Raw genomic sequence first — 12626 nt, 5'->3', positions numbered from 1 at the left:
CATGATGAGGTGTATGGAGTAAAATATAGGAAAATTGTTTATTATTGAAGTTTACTAAATGATTTTTCTTTTAATTCTTATGTCTATTCAGTCAGAACTAGATTGCAATGGAAACTATTCCAATACTTTCTTTTAGTTATTTCATATTTTTAAATTATTTTTGAAACCTGCTTCTTCTTCTTGTCATTACGTCCACACTGGAACAGATCCTGCTTCTCAGCACACCAGTGGCAGTTTTGTTTGGACTGACCAGACATACAGCGTATAGACCTTTATTCAATGGGCAACTTTGCTAAAGATATTATCCTTCGTTATCTTCAAAATATTAATCATTGGTGATTTTAAAGATACTCCGATGTTCCTGGGGGAACCGACATTCTCCACATAAAATTATTTGGCGGTCATTTTGTTTTACATTAATTTATCAAAAAAAAATAAAATATTTTTTCAAACAAAATTTTTTTTTAAATTTTTTCTTGGGGTATTTCAAATAATGTTTGTGAAATTTTCGTTACTAGAAAATCAATTCTTATCTAGCCAGCACAGACCCTACTTTTGAGTTTTGTTGGAACTTAGCTAATAGTAAATGTTTTTATCAAAATCCATCGATGTGGTGAATTCAAGTACATTGTATCGAAGATGATCTACAAGAATATTTGTTTAAAATTTTATTTGGCTTTGCTAGAAAACACTTGAAAAAATTATAAAATTCTGAAAAATCGCTAATTATTCTCTCCACATATGATAAATTCACGAAATCATAGATTTTCCGATATTTTCAATATAAAACAAAAACAATTCGTTTCATATTTACTTATGTAAAATATCTATAATTTTAAATATTGTTTCCTAATTTTAGATTTTTACATGTTTTAACGGATATACAAGGACTTGGTTTGACCCTTTCAAAAATCGACCATAGCTGAAATCTGATTTTAAGTTTCTATCCAAATTTCATATACTCAAGTTTACGATTTCCTATAAAATAGGTGATAGTCTGATCATTTACCGTATCAGCAATGATAAATATATTTTTTAGGTTTTTATTGTACGTACTCCATGGCCTAGCACAAATTTTGTACAACAAAGTCGCTCAGATATAACGCGATTTTTGCAAACCTGATAAGAGGAGCTTCCAGAAATGTTACACCATATACAAACAGGGACCGGAAAAAATACTCAAAATTCAAAATCTGCTCTTAATAAGCGCGAGAATAATATGTGTGAAAATCAGATTTTTATCTGCACTAGTTTCGAAATGGCAGTATAGTAAAGTCGTGCCCATACTTTCTGGGAGAGCCTATAGAAGAGTTATTTGAGAACTTCTGAAATAATGGTACAAACATATCGAGAAACAAAAAAGTTATCGAGGTTTAAATAATTCCATTGTGGTAAAATATGAAGCTGCCGGTAGAGGGGTAATGTAATGGATATCACTACTAACATATGAGCTTCGGTGGTAGGTCATTTGGCATAATAGTCGTTTGGCATAATGACACCAACGACTTCTTAAGGTGACAGTCGTTTTTACGTTTCTTTTGAATCCCACGGACGACATCAGACTTATTTTAGAATCAATGAGTACAAAATAAAATGATGCTTTATTCAACAATCTCATGCTCTTGAAAAAACTCATTGATTATCGACAGTGGAGAAAATATTGCCAATTCAATATTAACTCAGAGATTGCTCTTCTTTCAAATATTAATTATTCTTTTGAGTTACACTATCGGAAAAAATTTTGGCACTGATACTTTTGAAGAATGATAAATTGGTAAATCAGTGCGCATCATAACTTCGTGCTGTGCGTACACGAATTCTCTCTGCTCTTGGAAGTTTTCTTAAAAACTATCTAAAGCAATAAAACAGTACTTTTCTGTGTAACAAAAACTTTTCAACCTTGAAGGTATAAAGTGTCGGGAATAAAAAAGTACTTTTCAGTACTATTTTTTCTACTCTTAATCCCTTTACGATCCTTGTTTGGACCCGTGCCTTCAATTATTCGTTAGACCCGTTGGCGAAAGCTAGCGGTGGTAATCCTTCTTGGACACCGTCTTGGAAAAAAAAACCTCTTAGGAGGTCTCGTTTTCTTTCGATTATACACTAAACATGGTTGCAGCTAAAAACAAAAGGGAGGGTGACCCAAGCAGAAGAAAATAACTACTGAATACCAAATTGAGGTATTTCATACCAGATAATTTCCAATACTTACAACCTGAATGAGGTATAAATGAGCCCTGCATAAGAGGTAAAATACCTCAAATATTACCTTCTGCATATTCTACAAATACCAAGCTGATAATTAGATCAGGTATTGTAATACCGTCAAACGGGGCTTCTTTTGACATTATTTTCACTTTCTTTAACTTTGAGGATTTGTAACTCTTAGAATTATGGATAGATATTGATAATTCTTGCCTATATTTAAGTTGTATATGTACGTAACAAATGTGCAAAATATGAGGCAAATCCATCAAGAAATATCAAAAATGCTTGAATAGCGAAAAAGTGTGTTCTTCAAGACAAAAAAGGGGCTACTTTGGACATTTTCACAATTTAATAATGAAATGATTTTTCCTTATAACTTTCAAACTGATCATAAAGATTATCGTGCGTTGTGATGTTATTGAACATTTTTCATTGATAAACATAATTAATAAATGGAAAAGCTAAAAACAATTACACATACATAACAAATTTCAACGAAACATGCTATTTACTATTCTCAGTATGCAGTATGAAACTTGAACTTTCAACTTCATCTTAAATGAAACTATCAGTTACGAATGCTTGATTTTTAAATTGACATAAACGAACGATGTAATTAGTAGGTACTGCGATAATTAATGAGTTATGTGAAAAAACTGTCTTTTTTTCTATTCTTACTGTTATATAAACGATATGTAGAAGGATCACATTATTACTAGTAACAAATTTAATACCAGTAAGTAATTTTCATTAAAAACGCAATCTATGAAGTAAAGCTTTGCAAGATCATGAAGAAGTAAGTTTGCTTTTGTAAAATGATTTTAGCTTCTTAGTAGTTTAGAGCTGGCTTAAAAGTAGTTTATTGTAAGTTTTTTTTAGGATGCTATTGTTTTCTACTGCAAATTCATGTAAATTTTTTTTTAGGGATTATGTTGTGAACTTGTTTTTGGTACGTATTGAAATATGTGTAATTTATGTCTATTCACTTTTACAAACATTTATTTAATTTTTTATGTTGTAATATTTTACAAACCAAAACATTATAATACAATGAAAGTCGTAAAAATAAGACCTTTGATCAATTATTTTAATAAAATAACAATTTTAAGCAAAACAAACACAAGATTTTTATGAAACATGACGATTCGATAGTTTTGTGATGCTGCCAACAAGTTTCCACGACATGGATAAAATTCAAACAATGTTTGCATAGCCAATGTTTTATACCTTGTGAATATTTATTTGGACTTTTTTTAAATGTTTTCTTGTTTATCCTGTTGTTGTTCCAACAAAAAATCTTGCCTAGTGGTAGAGCATACATTGGTTAATAAAAGGACTGGACACAAAATTGTTCAGATTAGTATTTACGCTGCTAATAAATACAAAGGGTGAGTGTCCAAAGTAGCCCCTGGAATCAAAAGTAGCCCCGTCCGACGGTACTTAAATAATAGGTGATATATTTTCAAGTAAAAGTGGAATTTTTCAAAAGTATTCTAATACCTCCAGCAGTCCTCAATAGCTATCGAATACCAAAATGAAGTATTTTTGATTGTTTTAAACATTTTTTCAAATACCATTATAATACCAAAATCAGGTATTGATAACTAAATAATACCTAATCAGTGCGCATCGTACCTTCGTGCTGTGCGTACACAAACTTTCTCTAAAAACTACCTAAAGCAATAAAACAGTACTTCTCAGTGCTAAAAAAAACAGTACTTTTCAGTGCTAAAATTAAAAACGGTACTTTTCAGTGTTACTAAAACAGTACTTTTTAGTACTATTTTTTTCTACTATTGATCCCTTTACGATCCTTGTTTGGACCCGTGCCTTCGATTTTTCGTTGGACCCGTTGGCGAAAGCTAGCGGTGGTAATCCTTCTTGGACACTGTCTTGGGAAAAAACCTCTCGAAGGTCACGTCTTTCTCGTTTATTAACTAAACATGGTATTAACAACTAACAAAAGGAAGGGTGAATCTCTGAATTCACAACTTCCTTCCAAAAAAGTGGGTTCTAAAACTGTCACTACACGTGGCAAGAATGGAAGAAAGGACGTTTCCCCGGAATGCGAACTTTCTTCCAAGGGTGAAATGAATAATTGTATCGAAATGAGCAATCAGTTTGATGCTCTAGACAAATTTTCCGAACACCAAATCGAAGCAGCCTCTAGCCCAGGCTCTTTGATTCAAGTGAGGAAGCAAAGAGTGCCGCCTATCGTGGTCAGTTGTTCCGAATTTGCCGGATTTAGGCAGGAGATCTTGAACTCCATTAGGGGAATCAAGGTCTCCTTTCAAATCGCAAAGAAAGGAGACTGCTGCGTTTTGCCTAAAACTCTTAAAGATCGCGAACTTTTTCTCCAACATCTTGAAGAGAAGAAGCACAATTTTGTTACTTATGATGACAAAACTGCACGTTTGTTCAAAGTCGTCTTGAAAAGTCTCTCAAGTGACTATAAGTCACCTGAAGAGATCAAAAATGGAATTAATGATTTACTTGGAGTTTCCCCAGTCCAAATTATCATTATGAAAAAGAGAACTCAATCTGGCATTCTTCGGAAAGGGCTTTCTCAAGATTGTTATTTAGTTCACTTTATAAACAAAACAAATCTAAATAATATTAAAGTTTTAGACAAAGCCAGACTTAAATTCGATATCCGTGTGACATGGGTACATTTCCAGGAACCTGGAGGAAATTTCCAGAACCCCACTCAGTGCCGTCGGTGCCAAAAGTGGGGTCATGGTACAAAAAATTGTCGCTTGGATGCTAAATGCATGATTTGCGGAGGTTCTTCTCACGCCAAGGACGTCTGTCCATTCTTCCTTCAATACCGATAAGTTCTAATGCGCCAATTGCAAGGGTAATCAAAAGTCAAATTTTTGGTCTTGTCCTTCGCGCAAAAGAGTCGTTGAGGCTCGTGCCAGGCAGATGAAAGATAATGTCCGTTACGATAACGGTCGTTTCCGGAATTTGCCTGGTAGAGTATCGAACAAAAAACCTTAGAAGCCAATACCGGCATTGAAAGAGGAAAACAAATTATTACTAACTAATTGCGAAAAAGCTCAAAAACTTGCTATGCAGCTTGAAAGTGCGCACAATTTTAATTTAGGACTTACTAGTCCAATTGAAAATCAAGTTATTCAGGACTTCGAAAATAATCTCAATCAAGAGAACGTTTTCGAAAATGCTTGGGAGACTGATTTGGAAGAAGTGAGAACTGTTATTAAAAAAATTCAAAAATATGTAAGCTCCTGGCGATGATGGAATTTTCTACATCCTCATCAAGAAACTTCCAGAAAGTAGCTCATCATTCTTAGTTGATATATTAAACAAATGTTTTCAATTAGCATATTTTCCTGACAAATGGAAAAATGCTTAGGTTGTTCCAATTTTAAAACCAGACAAAAATCCTGCAGAAACTTCTAGCTATCGTCCAATCAGTTTGCTTTCCTCCATCAGTAAACTTTTTGAAAAGGTTATTTTGAACGGAATGATGGCCCACATCAACGAAAATTCATTTTTTGCCAATGAAAAGTACGGATTCCGCCATGGACATTCGACCACTCATCAACTTTTACGTGTAACAAATTTGATCCGTTCCAACAAATCTGAAGGCTATTCTACTGGTCTTGCTCTTTTAGACATGGAAAAAGCATTCGACAGTGTTTGGCATGAAGGCTTGATTGTAAAATTAAAAAACTTTAATTTTCCAACATACATTGTTAGAATAATTCAAAGTTATCTGTCAAATCGTACACTACAGGGTAATTATCAGAACTCCAGATCTGAAAGACTTCCTGTAAGAGCTGGTGTTCCTCAAGGCAGCATTTTGGGACCAATATTATGCAATATTTTCACATCTGACTTACCTGAGTTACCGCTCAGGATGTCAAAAATCTTTGTTTGCGGATGACACAGGCCTCTCCGTCAAAGGACGAAGCCTGCATGTCATCTGTAGTCGATTGCAAAAAAAATTGGATATTTTTTCTTTCTAGCGTTTGCATGTGAATCACTAGAAAGTGGATTGATCTTCCATCTTTTGACAAAAAAAAAACGAATCTAATCAAATATATTTTTATCACCAACATCTCATTGATTTAATCAATTTGAAAATTCTTTGGCATTGCCATTTATGCCGCTAAATTCCCATTCCAAATGACACATTCGTCGCATTACACATAAAATTATGCCGTCGAAAAAGGTTCAGACTGATTCGATCCTTAACTGAAAAGGAATCGGAAAACGAATCTACTGGTGGACATTAAAAACGAATTGATGACAAACCTGACATGAATAGAAATGAGCAACGTGTGGGAAGCGGCTCGAGTGTCGGTTGCACAAACTAATAGAATCTCATTTCCAATTTTAGCGGCGCAACAATGCATTCTCGTCTGCTGATGCTGTTTTGGCGCAGAAAACTACTGCTGCTCGCTTCGTCGCTGCTTTTTCTGGTGGCCCTCTGGTTCTGGGGGTTTCTCTATACAACCCATGTAAGCGATGGCGGCAAGATCGTTTCGGTGAAGGAACTGATGATGGGTGCCAGCGGAAGCGGCGGCGCGAATGGACCACACCACGAAAGTCTTCTGCAACGGTTGGGTTTCTACGATGACGATTCTTTGGACGACGGACCAGAAGATGGAGGGGCTGGTGGGGTGAAGTTCGTTAGACCGACGAGTCATTCGGTGAATAGGATAAGAGGTAAGGCATAAACACCTTTACATTCTAGTGCGGTTCAAAATTTTAAAAAAGTTTTAAAATCTCTCATATCTAATTTCTATGGAGAAATCGTGAAATATGTTTCAAACGCGTTGGTACTGTAATGTAAGTACATCCCGTGAAGAAAACTCATTCTACAAACAATAATGAAAGAAGTTGCGGAAGAGAGCAGTTCTATCCGGATGGAAAAAGAGATATTTATGGATTTGTTTGCTATTTTTTTTGCTACATTTGGGTTTATAGTCCAGCAAACTTATGCAAGAATCCCAAACAAAAATAATCCAAAAAGTATTAGTTTCACAATTTGCAAGATTAACAGTAGAACAAAATTCAAAGAGAGGTTATTTTGTTTTTTCGGCTTAATTGTGCTTGTATATTGAAGAAGCAGTGGTTCGGAAAGCCCAAGCAAGACGACCTGGTGGGCTCGTTTCATGCTTACATACATTTTTTTTGTGACAAAATCTAAAAAAAACATGAAAACATGTTTTTTGGGCTTAAACAAACGGAAAACATTGAGAAATTGAGTAAGCATGTATTTTTGGCCTAAACTTAAGTGTTTGGCACTTAAATTGGGACAAGGCTTTAGGACCCTATTGTGTATAAATAAAAATGTTAATTTCTGCCCAAACATGGTTACTGCACAGAAAACAGGTTCAGGATTTTGTAATGTTTTAGATAAAATAAAGTGTTTTCAAATTTTGCTTTTTCTATTCAAACCTTGATGTATCGCTATCCATTTTATGTCATCCTCATGTCATCGCATTGAGTTTGAATTTACAGGTCAACGGGACCAAATATAAAATTTTTCGTTATATTTTAAGTAAAATAAATTTTGAATAAAAAATGTCAATTTCTGCGCAAACGGGTTAACTGCACTTATACAAACAAGTTCATGTCGAAAAAACTATATGTATATACAGTATCGGACATATAAAATGCACCAAAGCCGTTTTCCCATACCAAATGGTCAGCTTCAGAGGGAAATATCTCCGCCGTTTTACAACCGATTCTTTTCATCTATTCTTTGACGAACTACACATTCTCTCAATTTTTGATCATTATTGATGAAAATTGTGCGAAAACTATTGATTCAAAAGTTACAGATAGGTTGAATTTTGACATAAAAAATGCACCAAGACACAAAGTGATGTAGTAATAAAACTACGGGTCGAATCATCTTGGCGTCTTCAGCGAATTTGTTGATTGAGTGATAAGGACCAAATGTGCTGCAGACAGCAATGATACGACGTGTAGTTTGTCTGCTACATCACTTTTTGTCTTGGTGCATTTTTTATGTCAAAATTCAACCTATCTGTAACTTTTGAATCATTAGTTTTTGCACAACTTTTTCAATAGTTTTTAAAAAATGATATAATTTGTAGTTCGTTAACGACGGAGATATAGCCCTCAGAAGTTGACCATTTTGTATGAGAAAACAGCTTTGATGCATTTTATATGTTCGATACTGTATATTAAATTTTGTTCAATAAAATTTAAATTTTCCAAATGTGTTTTTCAAGAAGAATTGCAATGTCTTTTGCTAAATAACTTTGGGTAGGCGTCTATTTCAAAAACATTGAAATGATATTCAATAGTGTCCATAGCTGATAGAATTAGAAAAATCGCTTTGGAAACGACAGAGATATTCATGGTCAAAGTAGGACTCCCGAATTTATCGGACCCTTTGTAGTAAAAATGTAAAGAATATTAGATTTCCATGATATATTTTTTTGAATATTTTTTTCAGGGAAACTCATCGATGGCTGGGAAAGTATTCTGCAAGATCGGGACGGGAAGCCGAGTAATTCGAAACAAGAGCAAGTGAAGCGAAAGTCTGCCGAAGAGCTGCGAATCGCTGTCGAAAAACAGAATCACTACGAACACGAGCTTAAGAAGATGGGTGTTCCGGTTATCGCCGGACTCGGACCCGGGGGTCATCCACCTCCCGTTCAGCGATTGGTTCACCTGGATCTCAAAGGAGCACCACCGAAAGTATCCTACTTGAAAAGACTGATGCCAATCATGAAGACCTTGGGAGCTACCGGAATTCTACTGGAATACGAAGACATGTTCCCGTACAGCGGTGTTCTTTCTTCGATATCCGCAAAAAATGCTTACAGTAAAGACGACATCTTGGAGATTTTGAAAACTGCTTTCAGTTTGGGACTCAATGTCATTCCATTGGTACAAACTTTTGGCCATTTGGAGTTCGTGCTAAAATTACAAGAATTCCAACATCTCCGAGAGGTAGAAGATGCCCCTCAGGCAATATGTCCCAGTCAGAATGCTTCAACGGTATTCTTGGAGGAGATGCTTGATCAAGTGATTGAGTTTCATACTCCTTCACAAAATGTCAATCTTCTGCACAAAGACGATATAGAAAAGCTCACCCCTAAATTGACACATATCCACATTGGTTGTGACGAGGTGTACCAGATAGCGCAATGCAATCGATGCAGGAATCGCCAGAAGGATCTTCTATTCCTGGATCACATCTACAATGTAGCCACGATGATCCGCAAGAAATGGCCGCACCTGAAAATCATCATATGGGACGACATGTTGCGGCACATGTCCCTTGATACTCTGCAAACATCCGGGATCGGAAAACTCGTGGAGCCGATGATCTGGGTCTACGCTGAAGACATCTACAAGTTCATCCAGTCGTCCACCTGGGACAAGTATGCCAACGTCTTCAACACAGCTTGGGCTGCATCAGCCTTCAAGGGAGCTCATGGAGAAGCTCTACTACTTCCACCGATTCGCCGGCATCTGGAAAACACACTCCGCTGGCTGGCGGTGATGCAAGGAGAAGGAACACGGTTCAGTCATGGTATCCAAGGCCTTGCTTTGACCGGATGGCAGCGGTACGATCATTTTGCGATACTCTGTGAGCTACTTCCAAGCGCTCTTCCATCCCTAGCAGTTTGCCTATCAACGGCCTCGCGTGGGTACTTCGATGTTAACCCAAAAACGAATCCCGTACTGAGTAGCCTTACCTGTCCGGAACCCACGAGTGATCGACACGCATGGGTTGAACTGCACAAAGATTCGATGCTGTCTACGTTTTCGAGGTGTATGTTCCCGGGCAGTGTGATCTATCGATTTATGCTCAGACTAATGACGCTCATGACCGAAGCCAAAGAATACATCGACGAGGTGAAGAACAAACGCGGTTGGTTGACGGAATACAACATAAGGCACAACTTTTCTGCGGGGACCCGTGTGGATGATCTTCTCGGGGAAGACTACCATCTACTGAATTCGATAACCAATCTAGCGAGGAACGCTGCCTCGACGTTGGCCGATGTTTATGATCACGTGAGTAGTTGCATTTTTTGGATAATTCGTATTCATCCATGAATCTTACAATCTCCGTTCCAATTTCAGTGGACATCCGGTGAGTTCATCGAGCAGCGCATCTTTCCGATACTATCCGAGTTGAAGAACCTGGAACGTATCGGGGAGTCGCTGAAGAAGCGGAAAACGTGGCCCCAGCGTCCACTGCCATACCTGAAGCCATTCGATGCACTGGGAATTGACGAAAAAACCTAGCTACAGGAGTACGTCAAGATTCCGCTGAGGCATTAGTGCCGTCCGGTGGGAATTATGACAGCCAAATAAATGTGATGATGACGATCACTTTCTGATGATTTAGCGTGTGATTTAGTGAAGCAAAAGGTGTTCTACATATTTGTAGTTTAAAGTAATGGTTCAACTAGGAACGTTTAGAAACAAACAATGCGGTTGTAGAAAAATAAGTAGAAATCGAGGGAATAAAATGGTCTTTTCGGCGTTATTGCACTTGGGAGATTTCAGCGTAGATAAACAGACGTAAACTACAATATATTATCTAAAATACAAGAGATAGCCCTATGTCACGCGATGTTGGAAATGTCACACATACAATTTCACCCTGAATTTTCCATTTTCAGTAACGGGTGTTCAATAAAAATAAGAATTGTTTCAGTCATACAGTTAAAAAATATTCAATGAATTCAGTATTTTTAGTTGTAAACATAATTTTTATTCTGAAGGCAAAGTAGGCCGTCATTGAAATTAGTACGCACCCTTGATGATTGTTGCTAATTCATCTCACGCTTTTGAATCAAAGAAAATTAGTTGGTTTTGCACTGACACAGATGAAAAAGTATCAGCATACTTTATGTATGTTGGCGCGTACAGTGACACTTTTTCAAGTCAATATAAACAATCAAGAATGAGTTTTGTTGTTAACTACAGTCATCTCTACCTTACTCGATATTCTGTATCTCGATATCGAATCAGAGAACCATAGTAAAAGTTGGTTTCATGGCTACCTCGATGGTCCCTCGAAACGCAGTTGCACTGATTTTGTGTTCCATAACTCGATACCTCCCTTACTCGATGGTCCCTTCAATATCGAGTTATGGAGAGTTGACTGTATATTCTAGAGAGGCTTTAGTAAAGAACTTCTGTGGACACTCCAATGGAGATTTCTATAAACGACATGTTTAGGACATTTTAGACACTTCTGTTGGGACTTCCTTGAAGATAAACCTTTCATGTGACAGCTCCGTGTATGCATTTGTTACATCTACTGAAGAGCGATGCATACACGGGACTATCAGTGTCTGTTGAACTAGAGTATTCGCCCGAGATCTTCACGCAGTTTTGCACACTATCGTTGCTTTAATCAATCCTATTGATCAATCCTGAGTATAGAATTCTATTCTATACGCACGGCATTTTTGGTTGATTTGCCGCACAGAAAAGATCTGGTTCTTTGTCGAGCGGCTGTCGTTTAAGGTGATTATAAAACGAAGCCAAACTTTGAATTTTCAAATGCACAAGACGAGAGAATCTGACAACAGTTCACGTAGAAAACCAATCAAATTGCTTGCTTGCTGGTGGTGACCAATGGGATAGATTGTCTATGCGGAGCGCTGTTTCGTTCTCAAGTCTTGTGCTCTTGAAAATTTGAGGTGTGGCTTCGTTCTATAATCACCTTAAAACTCCTTGATAACTTCCCACGAACTCGTTTGCTATAGGTGCTAGACGACGGAAGATAATCTGCGATAGCACTTTGTAGGCGGCATTTAGGATAGTGATTGCACGATAGCTTTCACACTCCAGTTTGTCGCCCTTTTTAGATGGGATGTATAACGCCTTGTTCACACTCCTCCGATTGCTGTTGAGCCTCCCAGATTCTGACTATCAGCCGTTTCAGACAAGCAACCTCCCTCTCCGGACCCATCTTGATGAGTTCGGCTCTGATACCATACCTGTCAGCGGTTTAGTTGTTCTTGAGCTGTTTAATGGCATCTTTAACTTCCTCCATCTTGGCAGCTGATTGGTTGTCACCGTCCGCTGAGCTGACGTAGCCATCATTTTCGCTGTCCTGACCTTCTGTGCCTGTTCTCTGTGCCATTCATGTGTTCGTCGTAGTGCTGCTTCCATATTTAGATCACCTCGTGTCCATCCGTCGAGATGCTCCCATCGTTATCCCGGTATATTTCAGCTCGCGGCGCGTAGGCTTTGCGGGATGCGTTGAGCTTCTGATAGAACCTCTGCGTTTCTTGAGATCGGTACAGCAACTCCGTCTCCTGGTATTCTACCACTTCCAGGCTTTTTATCCCGAAATGTAAGAGTTTGCCGTTTTCTCTTCAATATGTATTCTTCTTCTTTGCTTCTCCTCCAAAACATCCTGGCACTCCTCGTCGAAC

The 12626-nt window shown here is 37.4% G+C and overlaps 1 protein-coding gene across 2 annotated transcripts in view; it reads left to right on the top strand.

Annotated features, from left to right (window-relative positions):
• LOC5564630 (hexosaminidase D) overlaps positions 1–10750 on the top strand; it is a 56318-nt gene extending 45568 nt beyond the window's left edge. For both annotated transcript variants that reach the window (XM_021851893.1, XM_001648953.2), the window contains 3 exons: positions 6575–6903; positions 8669–10242; positions 10312–10750. In XM_021851893.1, the coding sequence (XP_021707585.1) occupies positions 6585–6903; positions 8669–10242; positions 10312–10476 (2058 nt within the window). In that variant the 5' untranslated portion in view covers positions 6575–6584 and the 3' untranslated portion in view covers positions 10477–10750. The remainder of the gene's footprint in view (positions 1–6574; positions 6904–8668; positions 10243–10311) is intronic.
• Positions 10751–12626: the final 1876 nt, after the last annotated feature.

The sequence above is a fragment of the Aedes aegypti genome, chromosome 3 (genome assembly GCF_002204515.2).
Source record: "Aedes aegypti strain LVP_AGWG chromosome 3, AaegL5.0 Primary Assembly, whole genome shotgun sequence".
NCBI classification, from domain to species: domain Eukaryota; kingdom Metazoa; phylum Arthropoda; class Insecta; order Diptera; family Culicidae; genus Aedes; species Aedes aegypti.
Note: the sequence above shows the minus strand (reverse complement) of the source record. Positions and strands in the feature narration are given on the sequence as shown.